Source organism: Carcharodon carcharias, chromosome 7, assembly GCF_017639515.1.
Source record: "Carcharodon carcharias isolate sCarCar2 chromosome 7, sCarCar2.pri, whole genome shotgun sequence".
NCBI classification, from domain to species: Eukaryota; Metazoa; Chordata; class Chondrichthyes; order Lamniformes; family Lamnidae; genus Carcharodon; species Carcharodon carcharias.
The window spans coordinates 41281624-41307908 of NC_054473.1; the positions used below are offsets into that span (position 1 = coordinate 41281624).

Below are 26285 nucleotides of genomic sequence, written 5' to 3' on the forward strand. Positions count from 1 at the left end.
TACATTTTTAATTATCCAAGTAGACCTTAATTAAATATTTTGCTAAATCTAAAACTTGATGTGGTATAACCGAGTTGCATGTTATGAGGATATGCTGTAAATATACTAAGATTATGCTTATAAATAAACATTCTGGATTTCGCAAACAAATTGCATCAAATTCATGTTAATGGCTTGTGATCTTTGTCAAAATTAGGTTAACAGTGTACATTTTTTTTTGTGAAGAATTTTGGGCATAAAATGAAGTGCACTATTTATCTAGCAATAAAGTGGATTGATGGGTTAGTTTTTTTATTGGATTTGGTTAATTGTACTGCCAGACAACTATATATAGTTAAACTGGAAAATGACATTACCAGTTGCTTGTTATTTAAAATAGTGTGATTTAGTCAGTGATCTTTTTAATGTTCCCATGTGGTCACATGAAGCAAAGAGCAATAAACAACCTTCTCATGTTTAATTTGGTTTTCATCATGGCCATCTGGTAAGGAGAACTAACCAACATTAATTTAAAAAAAAACATATTTTTATAGTCTCGTTATGTCTCCTTGACAGAAGGCTTGGAGCAGCCTGTGAAGCAAAAGGATCTTCTGGATGGAGGGGATGCCTTTTCCTATGAGTACTATCCTGTCACACCTGGGAAACACATTGTCACTATTACATGGGGTGGCCATAACATTCCCAGGAGGTGAGTGTAGAAAGCCTCTGTTTTAGTTTGATAATCTTTTAAAGCTCAGTTAATAAAACTGATACATTTAAGGGAGGAAATACAAAAATCTGCAAGTTTTATTTCCAGTTCAAAACTAAGTGAATTGTTACTTCAAAAATAACCCTAAAATGTAATTACACCATTTTTTAAGTTTGAAATACTGTTCTCTATCCAGTGGTACTGGTAAGGGCAGTCTGCTCCTGGATTGATCATTCATTCATCCCCAAAACCCCCAATCCTTTTAGTCTTTTTTCGTGAGTACCAAACTTTAAGAAACAACTGCTGAAACCTCCCAAGGGCTCAAAGCAAAGCAAACTTCCTTGTTTCACACTCCTCCGTCCACCCACGACTTGTAACTTTGTACATACTTTACAGCTTAAACTATTGTGTATTTCATCTAACATATATAACCTGGATCTTTCCCTCCCTCTTTCCTAGATGAAAGCTGTAGGATATTTTTGAAATAAACTTCCCCCTTACTGAGTAACAGATGTACTGTTAGCAAAAAAGCTGATGTTCCTGATTCATCCTTAAATGATTACTTGTGACTTTGAAGAGCTGATAGCTACACCAACTGAAGCAAAATGCTGCAGGATGTTAACTTCTGGACACAAGTTCTTTAGTCAAATGTAAAACGTTTGTGTGAAACATTATTTTTTAAAATTTCCCGTTGTTTACATGAATTACATTTTAAATTCTGGCATATCCTCAACTGAACCATCTTCGGCTGCTTCATCAATGACCTCTCTCCCATCATAAGGTCAGAAGTAGGGATGTTCACCATTTGCAGCGACTCAGATACTGAAGCAGCCCAGGTCCAAATGCAGCAAGACTTGGACAATATCCAGGCTTGGGCTGACAAGTGGCAAGTAATATTCATACCACAAGTGCCAGGCAATGACCATCTCCAACAAGAGAGAATCCAACCATCACCCCTTGACATTCAATGGCATTACCATCACTGAATCCCCCACTATCAACATCCTGGGGGTTACTATTGACCAGAAATTGAACTGGACTAGCCATATAAATACTGTGGCTACAAGAGCAGGTCAAGAAGCTCAGAATCCTGTGGCGAGTAACTCTCATCCTGACTTCCCAAAGCCTATCTACCATCTACAAGGCACAAGTCAGGACTGTGACTCCCCACTTGCCTGGATGAGTGCAGCTCCCAGAACACTCAAAGCTTGACCACATCAGGACAAAGCAGCCTGCTTGATTGGCACCCCATCCTCAAAACATTCACTCCCTCCACCATCGACGCACAGTAGCAGCAGTGTGTACCATCTATAAGATGCACTGCAGGAACTCGTCAAGCCTCTTTTAGACAGCATCTTAAACACACAACCGTTGCCACCTTGAAGGGCAACAGATGCATGGGAATGTCACTGCCTGGAGATTCCCTTCAAGCTACTCGCCATCCTGACTTGGAAATATATCGCCATTCTTTCACTGTTGCTGGGTCAAATTTCTGGAACTCCCTTACTAACAGCATTGAATGTACCTACACCACACAGACTGCAGCAGTTCAAGAAGGCGGCTCACCACCACCTTTTATTGAGGGAAGTTAGGGATGGGCAGTAAATGCTGGCCTAGCCAGTGATGCCCACATTCCATGAGTGAATTTAGAAAGAAAAGACCATTCTTAACCATGCTAAATGTAACTGAAGAATAAGCAATGCTAAACCCTTTGGCTTACAGACATGCAGTCCAAATGACTATAGTTTTGTAATGGTTGTTTCAGCTTCAACACATTGAAATCTTTTCTCTTCCATTAGTCCTTTTGAAATTCAGATTGGACCTGAAGCAGGTCCTCAAAAAATACGAGCCTGGGGACCTGGCCTTGACGGAGGAGTTGTTGGCAAGTCAGCAGACTTTGTAGTAGAAACTATTGGAACAGATGTTGGTGTGCTAGGTAAGGCTGTTTGTTTTGCAAAATGTTTTGACATTAAATACTATGATAACCATTGAGTTGTTTTTGGGACCAAGTGGTGCCTCTATACTGGCAAGTTGTAGGACTAACCTGCTCCAAGAGCTCCATTTAGAAAATGATCATGTCACCTTGCACTGGATATTATATCTTTAACCACAAACTGTTTCAGTCCTGGCAAATACATTTCATTTCAAATTTGCTTTAGAGGGTACTCTGAGATTGTGCTATGGTGGTACAACTTCAGTGTTTTTTTTAAAGCAAAGGATGTTAATTTGGCTTTGGCTTGCTAAAACTGGAATATCAAAGTTGAATGAAAAGGTGAGCTATTGGCAAATGACAAGCTCATCTGGTTGTAGGTGGACCAAATATTTTTCTCAACATGCAAGGAAACTTCAATTTCTCATTGATCAGAATTGTGCAACAAGTAATATTGTTTGAGATTTTTTTTTATTGAATTTCCAAACTACAACGGTTGGAAGACTAATGCAAGTGTGCTTCTTAGGTTTTGCAGTAGAGGGTCCCTCTCAAGCTAAGATTGAATGTGATGATAAGAGTGATGGCTCCTGTAATGTAAGCTATTGGCCAACGGAACCTGGAGAATATGCAGTGCATGTTTTGTGTGATGATGAGGACATCGTGGACAGTCCTTTCATGGCCACCATCCAACCTGCATCAAGTGCCTTCCATCCTGATAAGGCAAGTGTTTTCTTGGGTAGTCCCTTGGGATTGAGGACGACTTTCTTCCACTTGGCTTGATGGGTTCTAAGCGGGAGCACAGTACCAAATTTTGAAGTGTCAGAGCTCTAAAAATGTCTTGGCCATATCATTTCTAAATCTTCTATCATGTTTTCTTGTATTAGTCATTTTGAGTCCTCAAAAGTTAGCAAAACTATGTACTTGCAAATGAAAAATATTAGTGCCCCCATTACCACCAACCTCTTTCTTATCCCTCCCTCCAACAGCCTCCCTCCCCAACAGCAGCACAGCCATGAGTAAATTTGCCCTGATGAACTGACTTCAAAAAATGGGAGCTCTTAGCTTTCAAGTTTCATAAGTAGTCTGTTGGGCCCTAAGCTCTAGCTGCTCAGTGTGGATGGTAACTGTTTAAGATGCTGAGCCTGGACTCCTCTAGCTGCTGGGCCTTGGTGCTTGGAATCATCTGCAACCCCTCTCCTGGGCCCTGACTGGAAATGCCAGAGCAGTGCTCTGGCAGCACTCTACCCCAGCTGATAAGCTTAATGCATAATCCATAGACTCTTGCAGGGCAGGTGGTGCTTAGGGGGTCAAGGAGATGAGTTGGGAGGTTTGTGTGCTCTCTCCAAAGCCTCAACTTCACCTCTGCATGTCCCTGACAGTCTCTTGTTTGGTAACTCCCCAAATGAATCCTCTTTTAGAGAGGCCACAAGTTTTTGGGGATGCTTTGAAGTCATTCCTAAAGCATTTGTGCTGTTGTCCTGGGAGTCTCCTGTGAGTTCCAAGTAGAACAGTTGCTTTGGGAGTCTGGCCTCTGGCATATGAATAACATGTCATGTCCAGCAGAGCTGTCTTGAGTGATAAATGCTTTTATGCTGGGCATGTTGGCTTGGCTTGGGAGAGGATGCTACTGTTGAACCACCTTCTGGCCACTGGATTTGGAGGTTGTCCAGGCCACTGGTCTAAGTCAGTGTTCTTGGATGATTTCAGGTAACTAGTTTAGGTCAGGGCCTAACTTCTGTTTGATGCCATTCCACAACTTTGAGACTGAAACTTAGAATTTAGTTGATTGGAGGGTTGGTGGGATTTAAGGGGAGGGGGGAGTAGGACATGACAGTTATGCTCCATCACTTTTTTTCCTACCAGGTTTGCAGAGGTATACAGACACCAAAAGCTTCATTTGGTCTTGGTAGTCGATCTAAATTTTAGATGTCAGAAATAACTACATGGTTTTACCAATTGTGATATTTGTTTAAAATGTCTGTCTTAGTTATAAAAATGGCATTTTCTTTTGAGTTGATAACCATGGTATAAGTTCTAAGGTAGTCTATGGAGGGCTGTCTCCTTGCCTCATACTTGATGCAGAGAGGTGCCCCTCAAACTAGATAGATAAAGAGAGAGAGGTGACTAACAGATGCCTATTGCCTCTTGTAGACCATGGCTAATTACCTTAGTTGAGATCAAATCCATATGGTATATTCATTTTTAAAAACCACAGTTAACAAGTTGCTTCACTAGCAAAGCAAAATTCTGGTACTCCAGAATGACCAGCACTTCAAGTTGGTTGCAGTGCTTTTTGAACAACACAGTACCAGGTCTGCTGGGAGACATGTTGGTGCCAAGATTCTTTTTTCCATGTAGAACCTATTTCATATCTTTATTCTAGCTTGTTCATGGTCATTTTTTGTTTAATTACTGTGGGTGCTTGATGACTTATATCTGACCCAGGGTTTCCCCTCATCTTGTTACAGCCTATTCATCTGGCTATTACAGGCAATCCAATGTAGAAAATGGCATTAAGCTGCATTTTACAATGTAGAAGATGCTTAGTGCCATGTGTTCAAGATCAACAAAGTGCAAAGGCACTGAATTATAAACTTGAAGGTCACAAATCCCTAGAGTTGATGTTTCTGGTTTAAGCTAATTAGTAATCCTGAAAGATGTCATTAGATATTTTGAATGACAGCAGTGTAATATATGGTTCAAATAATGGAGAAATCTGAACAATGGCATTTTTGTTACAAGATGTGGTGTTTCCCTTCTCGCAGGTTAAAGCCTATGGTCCTGGCTTGGAGAAAACTGGTTGCATTGTTCACAAACCAGCTGAGTTCACAGTGGATGCTAAAGATGCTGGGAAGGCTCCACTGAAAATTTACGCACAAGTAAGAGAAGAACCAATTCTGCATTTTGTCCACTATTTTCAAGATCATTTCAGCTGTAACACAATTATTCTAATAATCATTTATTGTATGATCTATATTAAATTGCATTGATTGGCAGGGACAATGGAAAATTAGTTATTGAAATGTTCTGTGCTGTCAATAACACTTTGGTTGTAATTTTTTGTAACAATAGAAAATTGGCCCCAGACACTAGATCAGGGGCTGCATAATACAATTAATGTAGTACAATAGTTGGGGGTGGGGGAAGGAAAGGAGGAGGAGGAAGAGTTTTCCAATTGCTATGAGTGTCTCTTTTGAGAAGTAGGATCCCATTTTCGTCTTGAATTTGTGTTTGGATTTGCAACTTCAAGCCCTTGACCACAACTAAATGTCACTTGAAGTTCCTCCTGTAGCTGAAGGTGGAATCGTTGAAATTACAACACATGAAGTGACCCAATCCTGCATTTAACAACACTACTTGATTTTGATGTGATAAGACCTCATTATTCAAAAGAAGCTTTTCCATTAGTGACTATTTGTATCTCTACTTTGTAGGATTCAGAGGGTATTCCTATCAATGTTCAAGTAAAGAATAAAGGCGATGGAATAACAAACTGCTGCTACACTCCTACCAAGCCAATCAAACACACTGTTGCAGTTGCTTGGGGAGGAGTCAATGTTCCCAACAGCCCATTCAGAGTAAGCGATGAGTTGGTATTCACTCTCTCATTCCATTAATCTTGCATGTAGTAGGGAGATGCTGATCCTCCCTTATGTCTGAATGTTGTTGCTTTGCAAAACAGTGCTACTAAATGCAAAATTAAAGTAACAATGTGGAAGTTATTTTACACTCTAGATCTTTCCTTGTGCAGATGTGCTAAACTTGTCAAGACTAACTTCTGATTAAATATGGTTTCAAGACATTTGTTGTTGTTGTTGTTCTTCATATTCACCAACTCTAACATTGTTATTCTGGTCCAGTGTTATACTGAACTGACTGCTACCTGGGAAATTCCCAAACTAAATTTAAATTTGAAATTAGTCTAAAGCACATTCTTTGTTACAGAACTTCAAGGAAATGGATTATGGTCCCTTTGGGATCAATTGTGACTCTTGTTCAGTACCACACACAAGTGTATATTTATCTATGGAGTTATGTAAAGCACAGGCATGTTTAAACTGACTGCTTAGCTGTTTCATTTTTCTATATTAACTTGTCCTTAGATTAATATTGGTCAGGGGAGCCATCCACAAAAGGTCAAGGTTTTTGGTCCAGGTGTCGAAAGAACTGGTTTGAAAGCTAATGAGCCGACTCATTTTACTGTGGATTGCACAGAAGCTGGGGAAGGTAAGGAAAAGGCCTAGAAAATATATGCTATTAACTTCTTGTTTCCATTAACTGTTCTGCACTGTTAATTTTCTAGTTATGGTCATGCCATAGGACTGACTAATTGTATTTTTATTTATTTGTTCATGGGACATGAGTGTTGCTGGCTGAGCCAGCATTTATTGCCCATCCCTAATTGCCCTTGATGGTAGTGGTGTCTCACCACCTTGAACCACTGCAATCATGAAGTGTAGGTACACGCAGTGTTAGGAATGGAGTTTCAGGACTCTCACCTGGCAACAGTGAAGGAATGGTGCTTTAGTTGGAAGGTGCTGCTGAAGGAGCCTTGGTGAATTGCTGCAGTGCATCTTGTAGATAGGGGACACCCTGCTGCCACTGGTGGTGGTGGAGGGAGTGAATGTTTGTGGAAGGGGTGCCAATCCAGGCAAGTGGAGAGTATTCCATCACACTCCTGACTTGTGCCTTGTAAATGGTGAACAGGCTCTGGGGAGCCAGGAGGTGAGATACTTTCCACAGGATTCCCAGCCTCTGACCTCTTGTAGCTATAAACATATGGCTGGTCCCCAGAATTCTAATAGTGCAGATTCAATGATGGTGATGCCATTAAATGTCATGCGATGATTAGATTCTCTTATTGGAGATGGTCATTGTCTGCCATGTATGTGGCATGAATGTTACTTGTCACTTATCCGCCCAAGCCTGAGTATTGTCCAGTATTTCTTGATCCTGAATTTGCTCTCCTTTTTGAATAGACTAGGATAGTAGTGGTGCCTATAGTTTTTTTTTTAAAAAAAAAGCAAAATTTAGCTTTAAAACTTTTTTTCCTTTTGAATATCTGTTAAACTTAAATTATCCTAAACTAATTGATCAGGATGTCAGATTACGCAGTCCATGGAAGATGAGTGAAGGAACTGATGAATTTTCAGCATTGTTTTGTCCAAATATTAACCAAACTAGGACAATCTCTGGTTTCATCTAAAGTCCATGTCCTTTGTTAGGATGGCTATAGGGAGCATTAAAATTAGTTCTAATTTTCCCATGTTGAAGAGGAAAATCAGGCAGGAATCCTGATCCCCTCACTGATATTAAGTGGTTTGCATGTGGGATCTCTGATATCTGATTTAAGGATAAGCTGAGCTTTCGATTCCTAGCAGTGGTCAAATAACCTGTTGACTATTATTAGCCAAGATACAGATGCATCATCACTCAAATGTAGCAAGCCAGACTTGTACAGAATTGTGCAATATTAAAGAATGGGATAAAATTTATAATTTGGGAGGGGGTGAAAAAGGATAATTAGGAGAATTTTTCATACCAGCAAAGGGTTTACAGATGAAAAAGCAAAATACTGCAGATGCTGGAAATCAAATAAAAACAAAATGCTGGGGAAAAACTCAGGCCTGGCGGCATCTGTGGAAAGAGAAACAGAGTTAACGTTTCAAATCCATATGGACTCAACATTAATATAAAAACAAAAAAACTGCGGATGCTGGAAATCCAAAACAAAAACAGAATTACCTGGAAAAACTCAGCAGGTCTGGCAGCATCGGCGGAGAAGAAAAGAGTTGACGTTTCGAGTCCTCATGACCCTTCGACAGAACTTGAGTTCGAGTCCAAGAAAGAGTTGAAATATAAGCTGGTTTAAGGTGTGTGTGTGGGGGGCGGAGATATAGAGAGACAGAGAGGTGGAGGGGGGGGTGGTGTGGTTGTAGGGACAAACAAGCTGTGATAGAAGCAGATCATCAAAAGATGTCAACGGCAATAGTACAATAGAACACATAGGTGTTAAAGTTGGTGATATTATCTAAACGAATGTGCTAATTAAGAATGGATGGTAGGGCACTCAAGGTATAGCTCTAGTGGGTTTTTTTTTTAATAATGGAAATAGGTGGGAAAAGGAAAATCTTTATAATTTATTGGAAAAAAAAAGGAAGGGGGAAACAGAAAGGGGGTGGGGATGGGGGAGGGAGCTCACGACCTAAAGTTGTTGAATTCAATATTCAGTCCGGAAGGCTGTAAAGTCCTCCAATGTCAGAGATATATATATATATATATATATATATATATATAAAAAAAACCCCACTAGAGCTATACCTTGAGTGCCCTACCATCCATTCTTAATTAGCACATTCGTTTAGATAATATCACCAACTTTAACTTTAACACCTATGTGTTCTATTGTACTATTGTGGTTGACATCTTTTGATGATCTGCTTCTATCACAGCTTGTTTGTCCCTACAACCACACCCCCCTCCCTCCACCTCACAGTCTCTCTATCTCTCCGCCCCCCACACACACACCTTAAACCAGCTTATATTTCAGCTCTTTCTTGGACTCGAACTCAAGTTCTGTCGAAGGGTCATGAGGACTCGAAACGTCAACTCTTTTCTTCTCCGCCGATGCTGCCAGACCTGCTGAGTTTTTCCAGGTAATTCTGTTTTTGTTTTGGACTCAACATTAACTGTTTTTCTCTCCGCAGATGCTGTTAGACCTGCTGAATTTTTCCAGCATTTTTTTATTTCTGATTTCCAGCACCTGTGATATTTTGTTTTTTATCTTGGTGTTTAATTCATTGCCACTTCCAGGAATTGCCTATCTTTAACTATTGCTCTTCTCTCTGACAGGACTTCTTGTCTTTTTTCATCATGTTCACCATCCTCATTGCTTTCCATTTCTTTCCTGTCATTTGATGAGGTGTTCAACACAACTCGCTTTCACAGCCATATTCCCTTCCTCAGTGACCTGTCTCAGTCTCCAACTTACCCCATTTGGATTCCAACTGAAGTTCCATCCCTCAAGTTTCAAATCCACCCAGGATTACAGGTATCTCTGGGACATACAACATTCCTCGGACTGCTGTTCCTGATGCATCCTGAGATCTCCACGCAGTGCCATGAGCTGCCATATGTACAAGCTCCACCTCTCTCCAGCAGCACTGACTCACACCATCTCAAAGCTGTCCTGGCACATAGTTTCGTTTTATTCTTCTCATCAATGCCTTAAACTTTTTTTTTTCAGGTGTTAATGAACATAAGCTCCAACAACTCACACCAACAGTCATCTGGGACCTTCCACCTCTTCCTGTCCTCCGACTCCATCCCTTCTATTCCCTTGCTGTGTATTCACTATTCCATCTGACCACCACCACAACACCCCCCCCCACCGCCCCCCCCCCTGCTGAAGTCCTTTACTCAGTAAAGGACTTGGTTTCATCCCTTTACACTCTCACCTCTGAGTTTTGGGCTCGGCACAAGGCTGAACTCTTCTGTCACTTTCATCTCCATGCTCAATTCTTAAGGCAGGAGTCCTCTCCCTGTCCAACAGATCCTTTCATCTGCCTCGAGTATTTTCCCTGTACCTGGGCTCCTCCCTCTGGCCTCTTAACCTGCTCTTAATTTCTTCATTGAGAACTGTTTGGATGATAACAGTTATATTAATTTCCCTGCTCCTCGCCCACTCCAAACTGTCTCCCCCTGAACTTGCTGCACTGTTCTCTCGGGTCCAACCTTTCCTTTGTTATCAGAGGTTTGCAGATGTGTTTCCAGTGATTTGAAGGCCAATCATGAGTTTTTTCTACGTTGTTTTCAGGTGATGTCAGTGTTGGCATAAAATGTGATGCTCGTGTAATTAGTGAATCTGAGGAGGACATCGAATTTGACATAATTACCAATCCTAATGATACTTTCACGGTGAAGTATATGCCACCAGCTGCTGGGCGTTACACCATTAAAGTGCTATTTGCTGGTCAGGTTTGTATCTTGTAACTAAAGCTACCCAACTTTACAGCTTGACTCTTGCGCCTTGTGTAATCAACTAATCTACCATCCTTTTCAACAGGAAATTCCAATTGGTTCTTTCAGAGTTAAAGTGGATCCGTCACACGATGCCAGCAAAGTTAAGGCTGATGGTCCAGGATTAAATAAAACTGGTAAGAGTCAACATCTCATCATTTTGTGGGTCAGTTTATCTCTTAAATTCAAATCTTTGCCTGTTTTGGTACTATTGGTTAAATGATGTTAAGATGCAAGTGGGTTCATTTTTTTGCTGGTATTGACATGCTGCAATACTCGAGATACAATTTGTAACAGTATGCAATAATGTATTAAACTCTCTCCAAAGCATTTAAGTAAACATGGTATAGTATCTTGGGACTTAGTATAAGGTAGGGTGCAGCAGAGTGTTTTGTGCTTTTATTCTTGATCTCTGAACCATTGTTCAGATTCAGTTGTGTTTTAAGATCAAATTAAAATGACTCGGCCTGAAAATACTCTTTGCTTATGCAAGATATCTTTAAGCAAACACAATTTGGGGAGCTGATTTGGGCATTTTAGCCTCCTTCATCGTCAATTGCAAACTTCTTGCGTGTTGTAGTCCTGGAAAAGAATGCAGATTTCAATTTGTTTGATGTATGTCCACTGCCAGGAAGTGTCAGGTACCACTACGGAATTATTTTTGGTTCCACAACATATTCAGTGTTTGCCACAAGTTGCAATCTTTAAAAACTAGGCAACCAAATTAAGTGGTTGAAGCTAAGGGTGGTTCTGTGGTGTGAAGAAATATTGAGCATTTAGACTGCCACAAAAATGCAGTATGAAATAATTATGGTTAAAAGGCTATTTACGTCAGTGCATGACTTGATTGTTCAAAATAGGCAGCTCCATATGTCTTTGTGATTGAGTAATGTAACATGATAAATCTGAAAAGTCTCTTAACCATATGGTTTCCTTATGTTTTAGAGCAGTGCTGTTCTGTGCCCCCCAACCCCCATGGTGATTTTTCCTTTTTCAACCACTATATAGTTCTTGTTGAAGAAAGCTAACCTGTGCCAAAAGACTCTGTCTGCTTTTGGTTTGCCTAGTACGTTTTTGTGGATTTTGATCTTTTTATGTAATACCTATTACTTGAGCAAGCCTCAAAATACATTCCAGATCTCTGCAGGAAGCAACTGTGAATAATCAATGTACTTCTAAGCAGATGTTAAATTGGTATTCAACTTCACCATGCTGTGGTGTATACTGCTCTTGATCTCAAAATGTAGAAGAGAACCAACCTTCCTTGGAGGGATAATATGCAATGCCCATATTTGTCCATGGTAAATGTCATGTTGTTCTTGGTTGTTGTGGTTATCCAATATATTATTCCTCCTTTTACACTCTCTTGTATTAGTGGGGATTTTGGCACTGCATGCTTTTAATTAACTGATTTGATTGAGGGCAATATTGGGCTGAAGTTTGTGCTCAATTTAGTGTTTTATGCTTAATTTGGCTATCCATTTGCAAAATTCTCCAATGGCAAGATACTGGTTTATCATGATTTTGGTCTTTTGGAAGTGCTACTGACTTTGTTGCTAGCACACATTTATTCCAATGTTCATTGGCAAATTCTGGTTTGCTGGAAGCGCAGACCTCCTTTCAAGTGAGTAACCTCATTATGTGAGAGAGTGGGATCAATGGTAATGTGCTTGTTCAGTGGAATGTTTTAACACTATTTGACGCAGTTTGCTAGAGAATGGGGATATTTACAGTGCACATTTCTCATACCTCAGGCATGCTGCCCCTTCTCCATCTTTGCTCCCCATCTGTTGTCTGATGCCATAAGTACATACTATTGCATAATTTTAACCTCCTTATGAGTAATATGTCCTTTTCAATGGACAGGAGTAGAACTTGGGAAGCCAACCCATTTCACTGTGTTTACAAAGGGTGCTGGGAAGGCACCACTTCACACACGCTTCAGTGGACTTGCAAAAGGAGATGCTGTCTGTGATTTTGAAATAATTGACAATTATGACTACTCTCAGACAGTCAAGTATACACCACTACAGCAGGTGGGTGCTAGTGATCACCTATTGTACTTAACATTATTTCTTGATTCTAATTAGCTATTTATTTGGACAACTGCTATGACCTGTTGTGCAAAGTAAACAAAGTGCTATTCTAATGTGTGTACTTGCAGGGCAACATGGGAATTGCTGTGACCTATGGCGGTGATCCAATTCCTAAGAGTCCCTTCAACATAGAAGTAGCATACCCACTTGACATGAACAAGATCATGGTTAATGGTCTTGAGAACAGTATGTATAAATCATTTCTAAAGAAATGTATTTGTGCTTTTAACTTATTTAAATGCTACAGTGAAACAGTGCAGATTCAGCTTTAGTACTAAAAGCTTCACATTTATCATATGCATTAAAATTGCACTTTTAGTCCAGGTGCTAATAGAATTTATTCCAGTTGATTACTTAATGTATATAAGTCTCATCAATCTCCTTTTTCAACCACTACTAAAAAAGTGAATGCTGATTTAAGGACCTGAATATTATCCTATATCTCAATTCATCTTTGCTTCAGGTTTTACACGGCCTAACACATCCTGCTGAATTGCCCAACAGAAACATGACACTATTGAAATTACTTTATCTCTTGACACTTAACTGAGTCTGCACAGATATATCCTTAAAGCAATATTTTATAGTGCGGAATAGAATATTAATGCACACGCTATTTCAGCATTATACATTTAACATTTTTTCAGCCATTATTGCTGTTATCACTCAGTTTCCTCCTAACTGTTTTTTGCACTTGAACTGTTATTGCATTGCTTTTCTCTACTACATTTTGTTCCAGATGTTTTTCATTTATTCTTTGTCTTTTTAGTATGCCTTTGGACTAAAACTGGAAACCCAACAAAAATGCAACTCTTAAGCAATTGCAATCCCTTCTTTATATCGGATTTCTAAAATTCACATCATATCTTTGTTTTGGACCACCTTTTTGTGATGTCCAAATATCTGTTTTGGTTGTTCTGTTCTTGAATTTCTGCTAGTTTATAGTACTCTAATGTGCTCATTATGTCTGTTTATTAATTGTGATCTTCCCAAATTCTGTTAAAGGACAATTCACTGTTAGAAGGCTCTTGATTAGGCATTCAGGACTTTTTCAGGATGCTAATGAGGTTGATTTTTGCAATGAATACTTTTTTGCTATCAATAATTCTTTCAGATGCTAACCATTGTTTACCTTATCTAGTTTCTTACAGAAACAAACACTACCAATAATATCAATTTAGAGATGAATGCAGAGTTAATTTTGTAACATCAGGTGTTGTCTATCTTCCACGCACCAACCAGTTGTGGGGTGGAGGCATGCATGATTGGAAAAATGATGATGTACACTAGATAGAAATCTTTTTTTAAAAGAATAAGTAAATAACAATGGTAACTGCCCAAAAAACTGAATTTGTTCATAGTTGTCTGTTTGCATTATTTAAAAATCAATTTTGTTCCCATTATTAGGAGTAGAAGTTGGGAAAGATCAGCAGTTCACCATAAACACAAAGGGAGCAGGGGGCCAAGGTAAAGTGGATGTGGTGATCTCCAGCCCTTCCCAGAAACCTGTGCCCTGTGTGGTGGAGTCAGTTACCAGTAAGGATGCTTGTGTTGCCAAGTACATCCCCAAGGAAGAAGGACTATACATGGTAGATGTAATGTATGACAGGAATCCAATTGTAGGCAGCCCATTCACTGTGGAAGCTGAACTACCTCCAGATCCTTCAAAGGTCAGTTATCCAGTTTTTTTTCTACTGTGGTGTTTTCTACCTTTTTTTAAAGCTTCTAGATTCTTTGATATAGAAACCAAATTTAGGAACTGAGGAAGGCTCGAACAAGTCAAGGTGCTCAATTTTTTTAGGACTAAGTAAAATCAAGTGGCGCTACAATGCAATTCTCAGTTGAAACCACTAAGTGCTCCCTTTTTGGTGAATAACTAAGACAAAAATCACTTTGGAGCTATCCTGGTTGAGATGCTGAACATTATTTTGTTCAGTATTTTAAGTAAAGTTTACTTCATTAATAGTTTATGCTGTATCAAAGTTTGAACCTGTGAATCAGGGTGGTTGAAATCTTTAGCTCTCTACTTGTAATGGCAGCATCCATCTTTCTTTGACTTGTCTTTGTTTTTCTGAAAGTTGTAGGATTGTTATCTGACAGTACTTTGTTTCAGTGGCATTATTAAAATTTTGGTTTGATAATTTCCATGAACATTTTCTTTTGCAGGTAAAGGCCTATGGGCCGGGCCTTGTAAGTGGTGTTGTCGGCAAATCTGCCGAGTTCACCATAGATACCAAAGGAGCCGGCACTGGTGGGTTGGGTCTCACTGTGGAAGGTCCATGTGAAGCCAAAATTGAGTGCTCAGACAATGGGGATGGAACTTGTTCAGTCTCTTATTTACCAAACGAAGCTGGTGAATATCTTATTAATATTCTGTTTGAAGAAGTTCACATTCCAGGCTCTCCATTCAAGGCAGATGTGAAATTGCCCTTTGACCCTTCCAAAGTTATTGCCTCTGGTCCTGGTTTGGAACATGCTAAAGTTGGAGAAGCTGGACTATTTACTGTTGACTGTTCAAAAGCTGGTCCTGGCCAATTGACCATTGAACCAGTATCAGATAAAGGTGTTCAGGCTGAAGCCCATATTCAGGATAATGGTGATGGCACTCACACAGTCAGCTACATTCCACTTCAGCAAGGTCTACACACAATTGCACTGAAGTATGGAGGGCAATCTGTGCCCAAATTTCCAGTACAGTTGCAGGTGGACCCAGCAGTTGATACAAGTGGTGTAAAAGTATATGGACCTGGAATCGAAGGACGTGGTAAGTATTTTATTTTTCTCCAGCTATTTTTAAGATCTCTTAGTAACATTGTTCTACTTTGATATTTCTCCCACTGACGTACCACCCCCAAACCACCGATGCACATGCAAAGTTGTTATAGCTTGCTGTGGTATGAAAGTGTTAAACTCCTGAGTAGAAGCTATAACTAGAAATAGCCAATTTGCATTTATACAAATATTTTGACTCCCCAGAATATCTCAAAGCAATTTCCACACAATTAAGTACTTTTGAATTCTTGCTGCTGCTTTAAGTAATTATAGCAGCCAATTTGTCCACAGCAAGGACCCACAAACAATAGCAATGGCAAGAACCACCAGGTTATCTGTTTTCAGAGATAGTTGTGGAGTGCCAGTCATGACAGGTTTGCTGCTGCTCTTTGCCAAGTGCTGTAGGATCTGTTACTTCCTCCTTTTGAGGTCAGATGGAGACTTGGTCATCTTTTGAATGTGGTTAACTAACACTGTAGTATATCCTGGACTGTGATCAAATCAATGAGCCAGAGGTAAGTATGCTATCCGAGCCCAGACCAATGCCTAGTGGGGCTTCACTGCCCTTTTGCATTAAATGTTCCCAGGTTTGTGGGTAGAACATGAATTAAATTGACAAGCATTTACCTGTACCCAATGTTTTATTTGTTTAACCCTATTCTAATTCTGAAATTTAACTAGCAAATTAAATTTTGGTCATTTAAAAAATAGCATTCATCTATAGATAACTTCAATACTGGCTGTAAAATGATCATTGTGTGGAGCTGACTACATAAAAGTTTCAATCTGAACTATAGTTACCTGAGGCAAGAAATCTCAATTCCCACTTATGTGCACAACTTGCAGCTGTACAAAATCTAATGTAGCTAAAATTCCAATGTCATTGTAATCAGTATGCAAAACTATAAACTAGTCATGATCTATCTAATATTTTTAATATACATTTTTAATTTATATTTGGAAAAGCAGTGGGAACAAATTACCTTAAATTTGAAGCAAAGAAGCTACCATAGAGATAATCTGATCCAAATATACTGTACGGGTTCTTTAATCACCAATTTGCAAAACTGGGAGTAAGCTGGTCTAAATGGAGGACTAAAGATTTTAAGGTTATGCTAACCACTGCTAGATGTGTCATATGGGGGGAAGAATGGATAAGGGTAATAATGGAATTCAAGATTAAATGGCATAAATGCTAATTACTGGTGGATTGAACCACTAAGTGCAGTAAAGTGGCTAACGATTTGGCTATATAGTAGGTTGAACCTTATTCTGACAAGGATAATAGTTCATTTTTTGTAGAATGCACTGGCTTGACTACAGAGCATTGTGTATAATTCTGCTCTGTATTCAAAAGTGGGGGCAATACTGACTTTGAAAACATTTCTGAAGACAGCTACACAATCTGGGTTCAGGCATCTGATGGGTTAAGAAACCCGGGAAGGATCGTCAATAAGGCCTTCAAGGAATATAACTGAATCAAATCCTAAATTGACAGACACCAAATTCTAACCAAGGGACATGGACTCTCTGAAAAGGGATAGTAAGCTGACAGCTCTTAAATATTTTCCGAGGTGGGTGATGAATGGGTAGTTTGTCTAAGTGAAGTGTCAGCAAATTCCAAAAAGCAAGACCAGTAACTGAGGTATGGGATGTTTCTATGTTCCCAAGTAGAATTTGCCAGCATGCCTTGCTAGTGCAATATTTCTGTACCCTGATTATGGTGTTCACATACAGTTTAGGCATTGAAATTTAAGTTTCTGGAATTTTCTGTATGAGCACCATTAAGCAGATGAGTGATTTACCTATTGTAGTTTGGTTAAAAATTCCTTTTTTTTTTTGTCTCGACCTTCTGCTAATTGGACTCTATCAATTGTAAATTTCAATTTTTAGAGTAATCATGTGAGGAACCCAGGCATAAAAATCTTGGTATATTTGGGAATTTTGAGTTCTTGTGTTAGATCTGTCACTCCATATTTAGGTGATGCATTTTAAAATGTAGAGTTAATATTTGTAAACAAACTTTCTCTTGCTGGTTTTCTCATAAGTAAGCACAGCATGGCTTCAAGGTTGCAGGTAGTCCTTATACTTTGAACGGCTGCTTTGCCGGTGATACTAAATGTTTGGCAGCTCAGAGCCATTATAGCTGACCCTTGTGGACCCTGGAGTCCTTGTGTTGATGTTTAGCAAAAGTTATTACACAGTCAAGGAAGAGGACCCCTTAGAGATATCCGAGTCCAGGGAAACTTTAGTTCCAACATTGATTTGTGAAAATTAGCTGACCTTGAATGCACAGATGTGATTAGTTTCATCCATAACACATTGCAGCTATGACTGAAGAGCAGCCAGGGCAATAATGGTCAAATTTTGTTTGGTTGGGTTTTAGTTCATGCTGCATTGCTTTTTGTAGGAGTTTTCTGTGATGCTACAACTGACTTTACAGTGGATGCGAGTTCATTGACCAAGATGGGAGGAAACCACATCAAAGCAGGCATCATAAATCCTTCAGGAGCTCGCACCGATTGTCTGATTAAGGATAATGGAAATGGGACATATGCAGTGGAATACACTCCATATGAAAAAGGTATGACGCAAAGTCACTTGTTTTAGTATGCAGAAGGCTTGTGATTTAGGAGTCTTCATTCTTTTCAAAGTACCTGGCTTCATAATATGTCCTTGTGTCTTTGCTGCTTCATCAGTTAAAGGATTTAGGAGGTTCAGATTAACAATAGACAAATTGGCATACTGTTTTATCTCAATTTTTGGATAAACAAGACCATTTTAGACAAACTGCTACATTCCATACCAACATTGTAGTAATAGCTGCTACTTTAAGAATTCTGACCAGAGACCCTCAGTTATATTTTCAGATTAAAATTAATCAGTGGCAATCATAAACTATAGCCAATCTTCAGTTCAGTCCACGAGTACATTAAGATCAAAGAACTACTTTGGCAGTAGCCATAGCAGAAGTGTTCTCATTGAGGCATACAAGATTCTGTGGTTCAACAAGCTAGATGCACAGGTTGTTTCACCTGGCTGGGGAGGTGAGAGCACAATCTCTGTATAAGCGGTTGATCATTTAGGACTAGTGAGAAATCACTCAGAGGATTGGAAATCTTTGGAATTCTCTACCCAGAGAGTTATGAATGCTTCATCATTGAACACCTATTTAAGACTGAGACAGTTTTTTGTCTCGGGGAATCCAGGGATCTTGGGAGTGAGTGGGAAAGTGGAGTGGAAGCCAAAAATCAACCATGATTGTATTGAATGGCAGACCAGGCTTGATGGGCCAAATAGTGTACTCCTATTTCTTATGTTCCACTTTTTTCTTAACATTTATCACAGCAAAAACTTTTTTAAAAAGTGAAATGAATTTCTTCCTACCCCCAGTATTAGAACAAAATAAGGGTTTAACCTCTCAACTTTCATTGGTAAATTGTTTTTTCCTTTTGGTGCAGGTATGCACTCTGTTGATGTAACCTATGACAATGCGCCAGTTATGAATAGCCCATTCAAGGTAGGAGTCACAGAAGGATGTGACCCGTCACGTGTCTCAGCAAGTGGACCTGGACTTCAGGAGGGCTTGACCAACAAACTGAATAAATTCTCTGTAGTAACAAGGTAATCTTCAATTTCTTAATTACCCTCTGGAAAGTTTGATATCTTTAGCTCAGGGATTGGATTAGAAGAGACCTGGATACATTTCACTGCAATGACAGTCCCTTAACACCATCCTAGTTCCCCTCATTCCTGATCACAAACATGGTTGAATCCATAACCGGTGACTCTTGACTGCCAAGAGATAAAACAGCTTGCATATATAGAGGATCTACAGTTATTCTCCACAGGCTTATAATATTTATCAAGATAGAGGTCAATGTTTGTGACCCACAAACCCTGATGACTGCAATTTATTTACTGAACCTTAATTTAAGATATTTTATTGTCTATTTCTTTTGGGTCTAGATGTTGGTTTGATTACTGGTCACCTTATTATGTTGATTTGTGGTAGGAGGAAGAGAGTTTGAAGTCTGCACCACTGTTAAATTGTTCCATGGCAGTGAAGTTAATTTTAGATTGAATAATGGCACTACATCAAACTTGCTTAGTGGGAAAGTTGTAATATAATTTGCATATCAGTAAAGCACTGAAAAGAATTTAAATTATTTGTAGTTTGACAGAATAAATTTAATCTTAACAAAGCTAGTAACTGGAAATCTTGTGATAGAGGGGCAGGTACTGGTGGCCTTGGGATTACTGTTGAAGGACCTTCAGAGGCAAAGATCTCTTGTAAGGACAACAAAGATGGCAGCTGCAGTGTTGAATACACCCCTTACACCCCTGGAGATTATGATTTGAATATTACCTATGGAGGGCAGCACATAACTGGTAAGCCTGTTTAAATTTGATTTACTCATTGTTAAACTACTGTTTCAAAAACTGTAATCTTTAGCTTTGTGTTACATGGGTATTGAATTCAGGACAAATAGCTAGGTCATTCTGTTATTTCAGATAATATCAGAACTCCAATCATGGAAGGAAACTATTGTTTAACTGTGCATTTATGTTCCCAAGATACTCAACTGCCATGTTCACCTCTCCCCTCTTTAGATATATATTTATTTCAGGATGCATTTATTCTATACAAATCTTAATATCAGTATCAACAAATCGGAACAAATTTTGCCTCTGCCTGCATAACAGTAAATCTTTTGGTGGCAAATTTGTCTAAACCCTGATTGATTGTAATTCATTTGTTAGTAAAAATTTTCCTGAAATAATCTCTGCTTCAAAAGTTGGTTCTCCAATGGATTTAAATTTTAAACTGTTTTAGTCAATTTTACTATTGAATCGTTTTTTTCTCTGAAATGTTCTTAAATTGGGATTGGATCATGGGAATAAGAAGGCCTCAAAGGTGGATTGGAATGCATTTGTACAGTAATTTAATATTTAGATTTGTGGATACTACATTTGTAAAATCAAATATGCATTTATCTAATTGTCCATTTCAATATTTATCCTTGTGAAAACTGAAATCCCTGTACCTTTCTAAATTACCACTTTAAAATGATCCAAAGTTTGAAACATTGAAGTATCCTTTTTTTTGTAGGTAGTCCATTTAAGGTACCAGTCAAAGATGTTGTGGATCCAAGCAAAGTGAAGTGTAGTGGGCCTGGGCTGAGTTCAGGAGTACGAGCCAAAGTTCCACAACATTTCACAGTGGACTGTAGCAAGGCTGGAAAAGCTCCCCTTCATGTAACTCTGTTAGGACCAAAAGGTAAGGTCATGACAGTTTTTACTAACTCTTGATTAAAGACCAAGACACTGTGTAGGTGTAGGTCTACACATGAATGTATACTCCTGGGTTGGAAGGGTGAGGATTCCTGGTATAAATTTTTAAGGTTGAATGATAATTCAGTTGTATGTACTGTGCTTGTGTGCTAGGTACATGCTTGTATGACCTTTTGCTAGAAGTGGAATTTTTATTTGCGTATTGTCTTAAAGTTTTTGACCCATGCACAGCTAGGAACTGCTGTGGTCTTTTGGCAAGGGCATCACTTGTCACCTTTCTCAGCGACTATTCAGATTTTGCTGCAAGTTTGAGGTTTTCTGTTCCAGTTGGTGAGGCACAGCCCCAACCATGGCGCAGTCCTTTGAAAACGATTACAGACTTCTTTAAAGGAGAGACCAAGGAAGATGACAGTGAGACAGGTTTGGATTTGAGCTGCTTAACCTCAACAAGGCAAGAAAGGTGGTGGGTGTAAACGGCTGGGAACAATTGTGCTGGTCCTGTCTGCTTTTACATTAAGAGCCAAAGAGCTAGACCTAATGCTTCCTGTAGAATTTTAGTTTCCATGTTGTCACTCTAACCTGGTCTTGTTGTGTTAATTTTGTATAAAGGATTTTTAAAATCTAATTCCATTTATTTTGTAGCCCCTCCAGATTTAGCCCTAATCAGATTGCCTTAGACCTAAGATGAAAACAATTATGCAATCAGTATTTAATAATTGCATGTTTCTGCTACATTTCTTGACAAATTTCTGCATGACCCAGTTGAAAATTTATTTTAAATTCTGGACATACTACTTTAAATTTTTGAAGAAACCTGAATGACTTGAGCAGATTGCTTCACAGCTTCCATTAGTTATAAATTTTGACACCGCATACCTGACCCGGTAGGAAATTATTTTCAAACCTTTGCTCATTGAAAGTTTTTTTTTTGTTTTGGGTTTGCTTCAATGCCTTCTAATTGGTCAACACAGGCTGATTTTAAAGTGAGCTTACTTCTAAATCAGTTTATGAATTTTAGCTTTCACTTGCAATGTTTGAGATTTAAATTTAGGGCTGCATTACTCCCATTAATAAAGGATAATTCTCATGAGAGTGTTCTAATACTCCAAAGCCTGTAGCAAAAATGTTAGCCAAATGGGACTATGCTTGCTAGTATTTGCATTTAAATACAGAAACTCTTTAGGAACTGGACTTTGGGAGGACATAACTGCAAACAAGTAACAATGTCAACATTTTATAAAGATGTAAAAAGATTCTTGTTGATTTTTCCATTATGCAATGTTTGAGATTTTACTGAGGGGTGAATAGAACTGTGGGGAGTTTGATTCATGGCCAGGCAGCACACTAGGTGCACAATATTGCAAGTCTCCTTTCTATACCTACTTTCAGTGCTGCTCTAGCTCAAAGCAAACCTTAAAATAAGAACTTTGAATGAGTAATTCTGTAATTTTAATATGGACTAAAGTAGTGAAATATTTGCTTAACTGCACTGAGAACCATGAGTACAAGGCTCCAAATGGATATTGCTTTCCTCTGCACTCATAGTTTCTTGAATGGCTTAACATGAAAAATCTACTAAAGCTAGTAAAATGGTCTTTATTGACTCTCTGCTTTACAGGTTTTGCACCATTAGGTACTGTTAGAAGGCAAAGCATTGTGTTAAGACTAACCAGCTTTTTGTGTACAGTTGACTCTGGATTAAAGAAAACACATGGGGTTATTTTATTTAGCATAGTCCTTTTTTTTGGTTTGGACTGATGATATGCAAGAGTTTTGGTATTTTCATCTCTTCTCTTGCAGGCATAATTGAGCCTGCTGAGGTTATTGACAATGGTGATGGCACTTACACCGTCAGCTACACACCTTCACTTGAAGGGTCACATTCAGTTTCTGTCCAGTATGGAGACGAAGACATTCCTCGCAGGTATCAGAAACTTAAACCTCAAGAATAAATTGTGCAGGGCATCTTGCTGTCAATCTTAGCTCTTTTTATAGAATTGTTGCATTTTCTGTAAAAACACTAAGAAAATGAATCCTTGATCCAATGTCTGAACATACAACAGCTTGAAAACCACACTCTAGTGTTCTAAAGGGAAATAATTGTCCTGATTTAAGTTCGTGTTCCACTAATATATTCCTCTGATTAGCATGACTTAACAGAAATCTGCCTCATGTTATTGGGAAATTAACAATGATCTCAAATTTAATTGACTAATTTCATTTGTACTTGCACTCCTATTTACCATCTAAATAATCCTTTCTTTGACTGTTAAGATTTCATATTTGAAGTGCTTACTAGCCTAACTTTAATCCCATAGGGGCATATTCATCATTACTCTTATACTTTTTTTGTTCATATATGCATCCATGAAAAATGTTTTTTGTAAATTTTGATTCAATTGTGTCCACATACATAGTCCAATTTGGATAGTTTCATTTTTTTCATTTTTTTTCAATTCTCTGGTATTTGGAGTGCCAAGCAAAACTGCTACAACAGCATTATGATCTGGCTACATATTAACCAAACATCCATCTTTCAGTGGACTTAAGGTGTGCAATTTGTTTTGGGAATAAAAATGTACATCCATCAGTGTGACAAGGATTAAAGTATTTTCCATTTTGTTTTTCTTAAATGCATACAGTCAGGCATCTTAATTTTTTTTTTGATGGTAAATATAACAAGCTGGTAGTAATATCCATAATTCATTCCAATCATTCAAAAGAATGTCAGACTAATTTTATTGTATGTATTTGTTTTAGTCCTTTCAGGGTTAAGGTGCTGCCAACTCATGATGCCAGCAAAGTGAAAGCCAGTGGACCAGGCCTTAATTCTTCTGGTGTACAAGCTAGTTTACCTGTGGAATTTACCATTGATGCCAAAGATGCTGGAGAAGGACTCCTTTCAGTACATGTAACTGTAGGTTTTAAATTGTTTCCTTTTTATAGTGGATGAATGTGGGGCTATAGTAAGCTGCATCAGTTTAAGATATTTCCCCTCCAATGGAAAGTAGGCAATTAAGCTTGTTGTCCTGGTTGCTTGTGCAGCAATATGATAATTAATGTCTGTTCTTGCAGTTTTAAACTCCGTATCAGCATCTCATTATGTTTTGATAGCAATAGCCTATAATTTTTTTATAGAAAGTCTGATCTGCAATGTAACCGATTTTAGCCAACAGCAATTAAAGATTACCTGGAAAAACTCAGCAGGTCTGGCAGCATCGGTGGAGAAGAAGAGTTGACGTTTCGAGTCCTCATGAATCCCAGGAAGGGTTGAAATATAAGCTGGTTTAAGGGTGGGGGGGGTGGTGGATGGGGAGAGGGAGAGAAGTGGAGGGGGGTGGTGTGGTTGTAGACAAAAGCAGTGATAGAAGCAGATCATCAAAAGATGTCACAGACGGCAGAACAAAAGAACACATAGGTGTCGAAGTTGGTGATATTATCTAAACGAATGTGCTAATTAAGAATGGATGGTAGGGCACTAAAGGTATAGCTCTAGTGGGGGTGGGGGGAGCATAAAAGATTTAAAAATATTTAAAAATAATGGAAATAGGAGGGAAAAAGAAAAATCTATATAATTTATTGGGGAAGAAACAGAAGGGGGGGTGGGGATGGAGCAGGGAGCTCAAGACCTAAAATTGTTGAATTCAATATTCAGTCCGGAAGGCTGTAAAGTGCCTAGTCGGAAGATGAGGTGTTGTTCCTCCAGTTTGTGTTGGGCTTCACTGGAACAATGCAGCAAGCCAAGGACAGACATGTGGGCAAGAGAGCAGGGTGGAGAGACCAACCGTAAACTGGGCGACCGCTTTGCAGAACACCTGCGGTCTGTCCGCAAGAATGACCCAAACCTCCCTGTCGCTTGCCATTTCAACACTCCACCCTGCTCTCTTGCCCACATGTCTGTCCTTGGCTTGCTGCATTGTTCCAGTGAAGCCCAACGCAAATTGGAGGAACAACACCATCTTCCGACTAGGCACTTTACAGCCTTCCGGACTGAATATTGAATTCAACAACTTCAGGTCTTGACCTCCCTCCTCCATCCCCACCCCCTTTCTGTTTCTTCCCCCTTTTTTTTTCCAATAAATTATATAGATTTTTCTTTTTCCCTCCTATTTCCGTTATTAAATATTTTTAAATCTTTTATGCTCTCCCCACCCCCACTAGAGCTATACCTTGAGTGCCCTACCATCCATTCTTAATTAGCACATTCGTTTAGATAATATCACCAACTTCGACACCTATGTGTTGTTTTGTTCTGCCGTCTGTGACATCTTTTGATGATCTGCTTCTATCACTGCTTTTGCCTACAACCACACCACCCCCCCTCCACTACTCTCTCTCTTTCCTCCCCACCCCCTTAAACCAGTCTATATTTCAACCCTTCCTGGGATTCACCTAGTTCTGTCGAAGGGTCATGAGGACTCGAAACGTCAACTCTTTTCTTGTCTGCCGATGCTGCCAGACCTGCTGAGTTTTTCCAGGTAATTTTGTTTGTGTTTTGGATTTCCAGCATCCGCAGTTTTTTGTTTTTTAGCAACTAAAGATTGCCTGCTTCGTTCAGCCAGGCTTGATTTTAAGTTGCTGTAGAATTTATTTGAACAGACTATCTAGCATTTTTGCCCTCCTAATCCTGTCACCTAGCTAAGTATGAAGAAACAAAAACAGAATTACCTGGAAAAACTCAGCAGGTCTGGCAGCATCGGCAGAGAAGAAAAGAGTTGACGTTTCGAGTCCTCATGACCCTTCGACAGAACTTGAGTTCGAGTCCAAGAAAGAGTTGAAATATAAGCTGGTTTAAGGTGTGTGTGTGGGGGGCGGAGAGATAGAGAGACAGAGAGGTGGAGGGGGGGGTGGTGTGGTTGTAGGGACAAACAAGCAGTGATAGAAGCATTAAGTGATATCTATCACTGCTTGTTTGTCCCTACAACCACCACCACCCCGCCCCCCCCCCCCCCACCACCTCTGTCTCTCTATCTCTCCACCCCCCCGCACACACACCTTAAACCAGCTTATATTTCAACTCTTTCTTGGACTCGAACTCAAGTTCTGTCGAAGGGTCATGAGGACTCGAAACGTCAACTCTTCTTCTCCGCTGATGCTGCCAGACCTGCTGAGTTTTTCCAGGTAATTCTGTTTTTGTTTTGGATTTCCAGCATCCGCAGTTTTTTTTGTTTTTATTTAAGTATGAAGAACCTTGTCCTGGCTGTTTTCCTGACACAGTAGAAAATGTGGTTAAAGTGTAATCATGCTTGTTTCTCATCTTTGCGATTTTGTGTATGAAGTGATTGAATTGGCATTAATGTATAATTCAAGTATTCATTTAAGTGCAGCTAGGTTTGTGCAATATTTTTAATGGCTTACTTAAAATTTAGAGCAGCTACTCTAGTGATTTTTCTAATGCTGAAGAAAATATGATCTATGTACAAGAAAATATTTTATGCCACCATAATACAAAACTTAGTCTCTGGATAAGCAGTGAAGATCAAAA

At 39.1% G+C, this 26285-nt stretch overlaps 1 protein-coding gene across 1 annotated transcript in view; it reads left to right on the top strand.

Annotated features, from left to right (window-relative positions):
* LOC121279634 (filamin-B) overlaps window positions 1–26285 on the top strand; it is a 175024-nt gene that overhangs the window by 103324 nt on the left and 45415 nt on the right. The window contains exons 11-28 of the mRNA XM_041190826.1: window positions 556–688; window positions 2488–2624; window positions 3145–3338; window positions 5384–5497; window positions 6053–6196; window positions 6722–6845; window positions 10435–10595; window positions 10684–10774; window positions 12504–12673; window positions 12802–12919; window positions 14141–14403; window positions 14900–15497; window positions 17916–18089; window positions 18967–19129; window positions 19737–19897; window positions 20619–20786; window positions 22601–22724; window positions 23561–23717. Of these exons, the coding sequence (XP_041046760.1) occupies window positions 556–688; window positions 2488–2624; window positions 3145–3338; window positions 5384–5497; window positions 6053–6196; window positions 6722–6845; window positions 10435–10595; window positions 10684–10774; window positions 12504–12673; window positions 12802–12919; window positions 14141–14403; window positions 14900–15497; window positions 17916–18089; window positions 18967–19129; window positions 19737–19897; window positions 20619–20786; window positions 22601–22724; window positions 23561–23717 (3194 nt within the window). The remainder of the gene's footprint in view (window positions 1–555; window positions 689–2487; window positions 2625–3144; window positions 3339–5383; window positions 5498–6052; window positions 6197–6721; window positions 6846–10434; window positions 10596–10683; window positions 10775–12503; window positions 12674–12801; window positions 12920–14140; window positions 14404–14899; window positions 15498–17915; window positions 18090–18966; window positions 19130–19736; window positions 19898–20618; window positions 20787–22600; window positions 22725–23560; window positions 23718–26285) is intronic.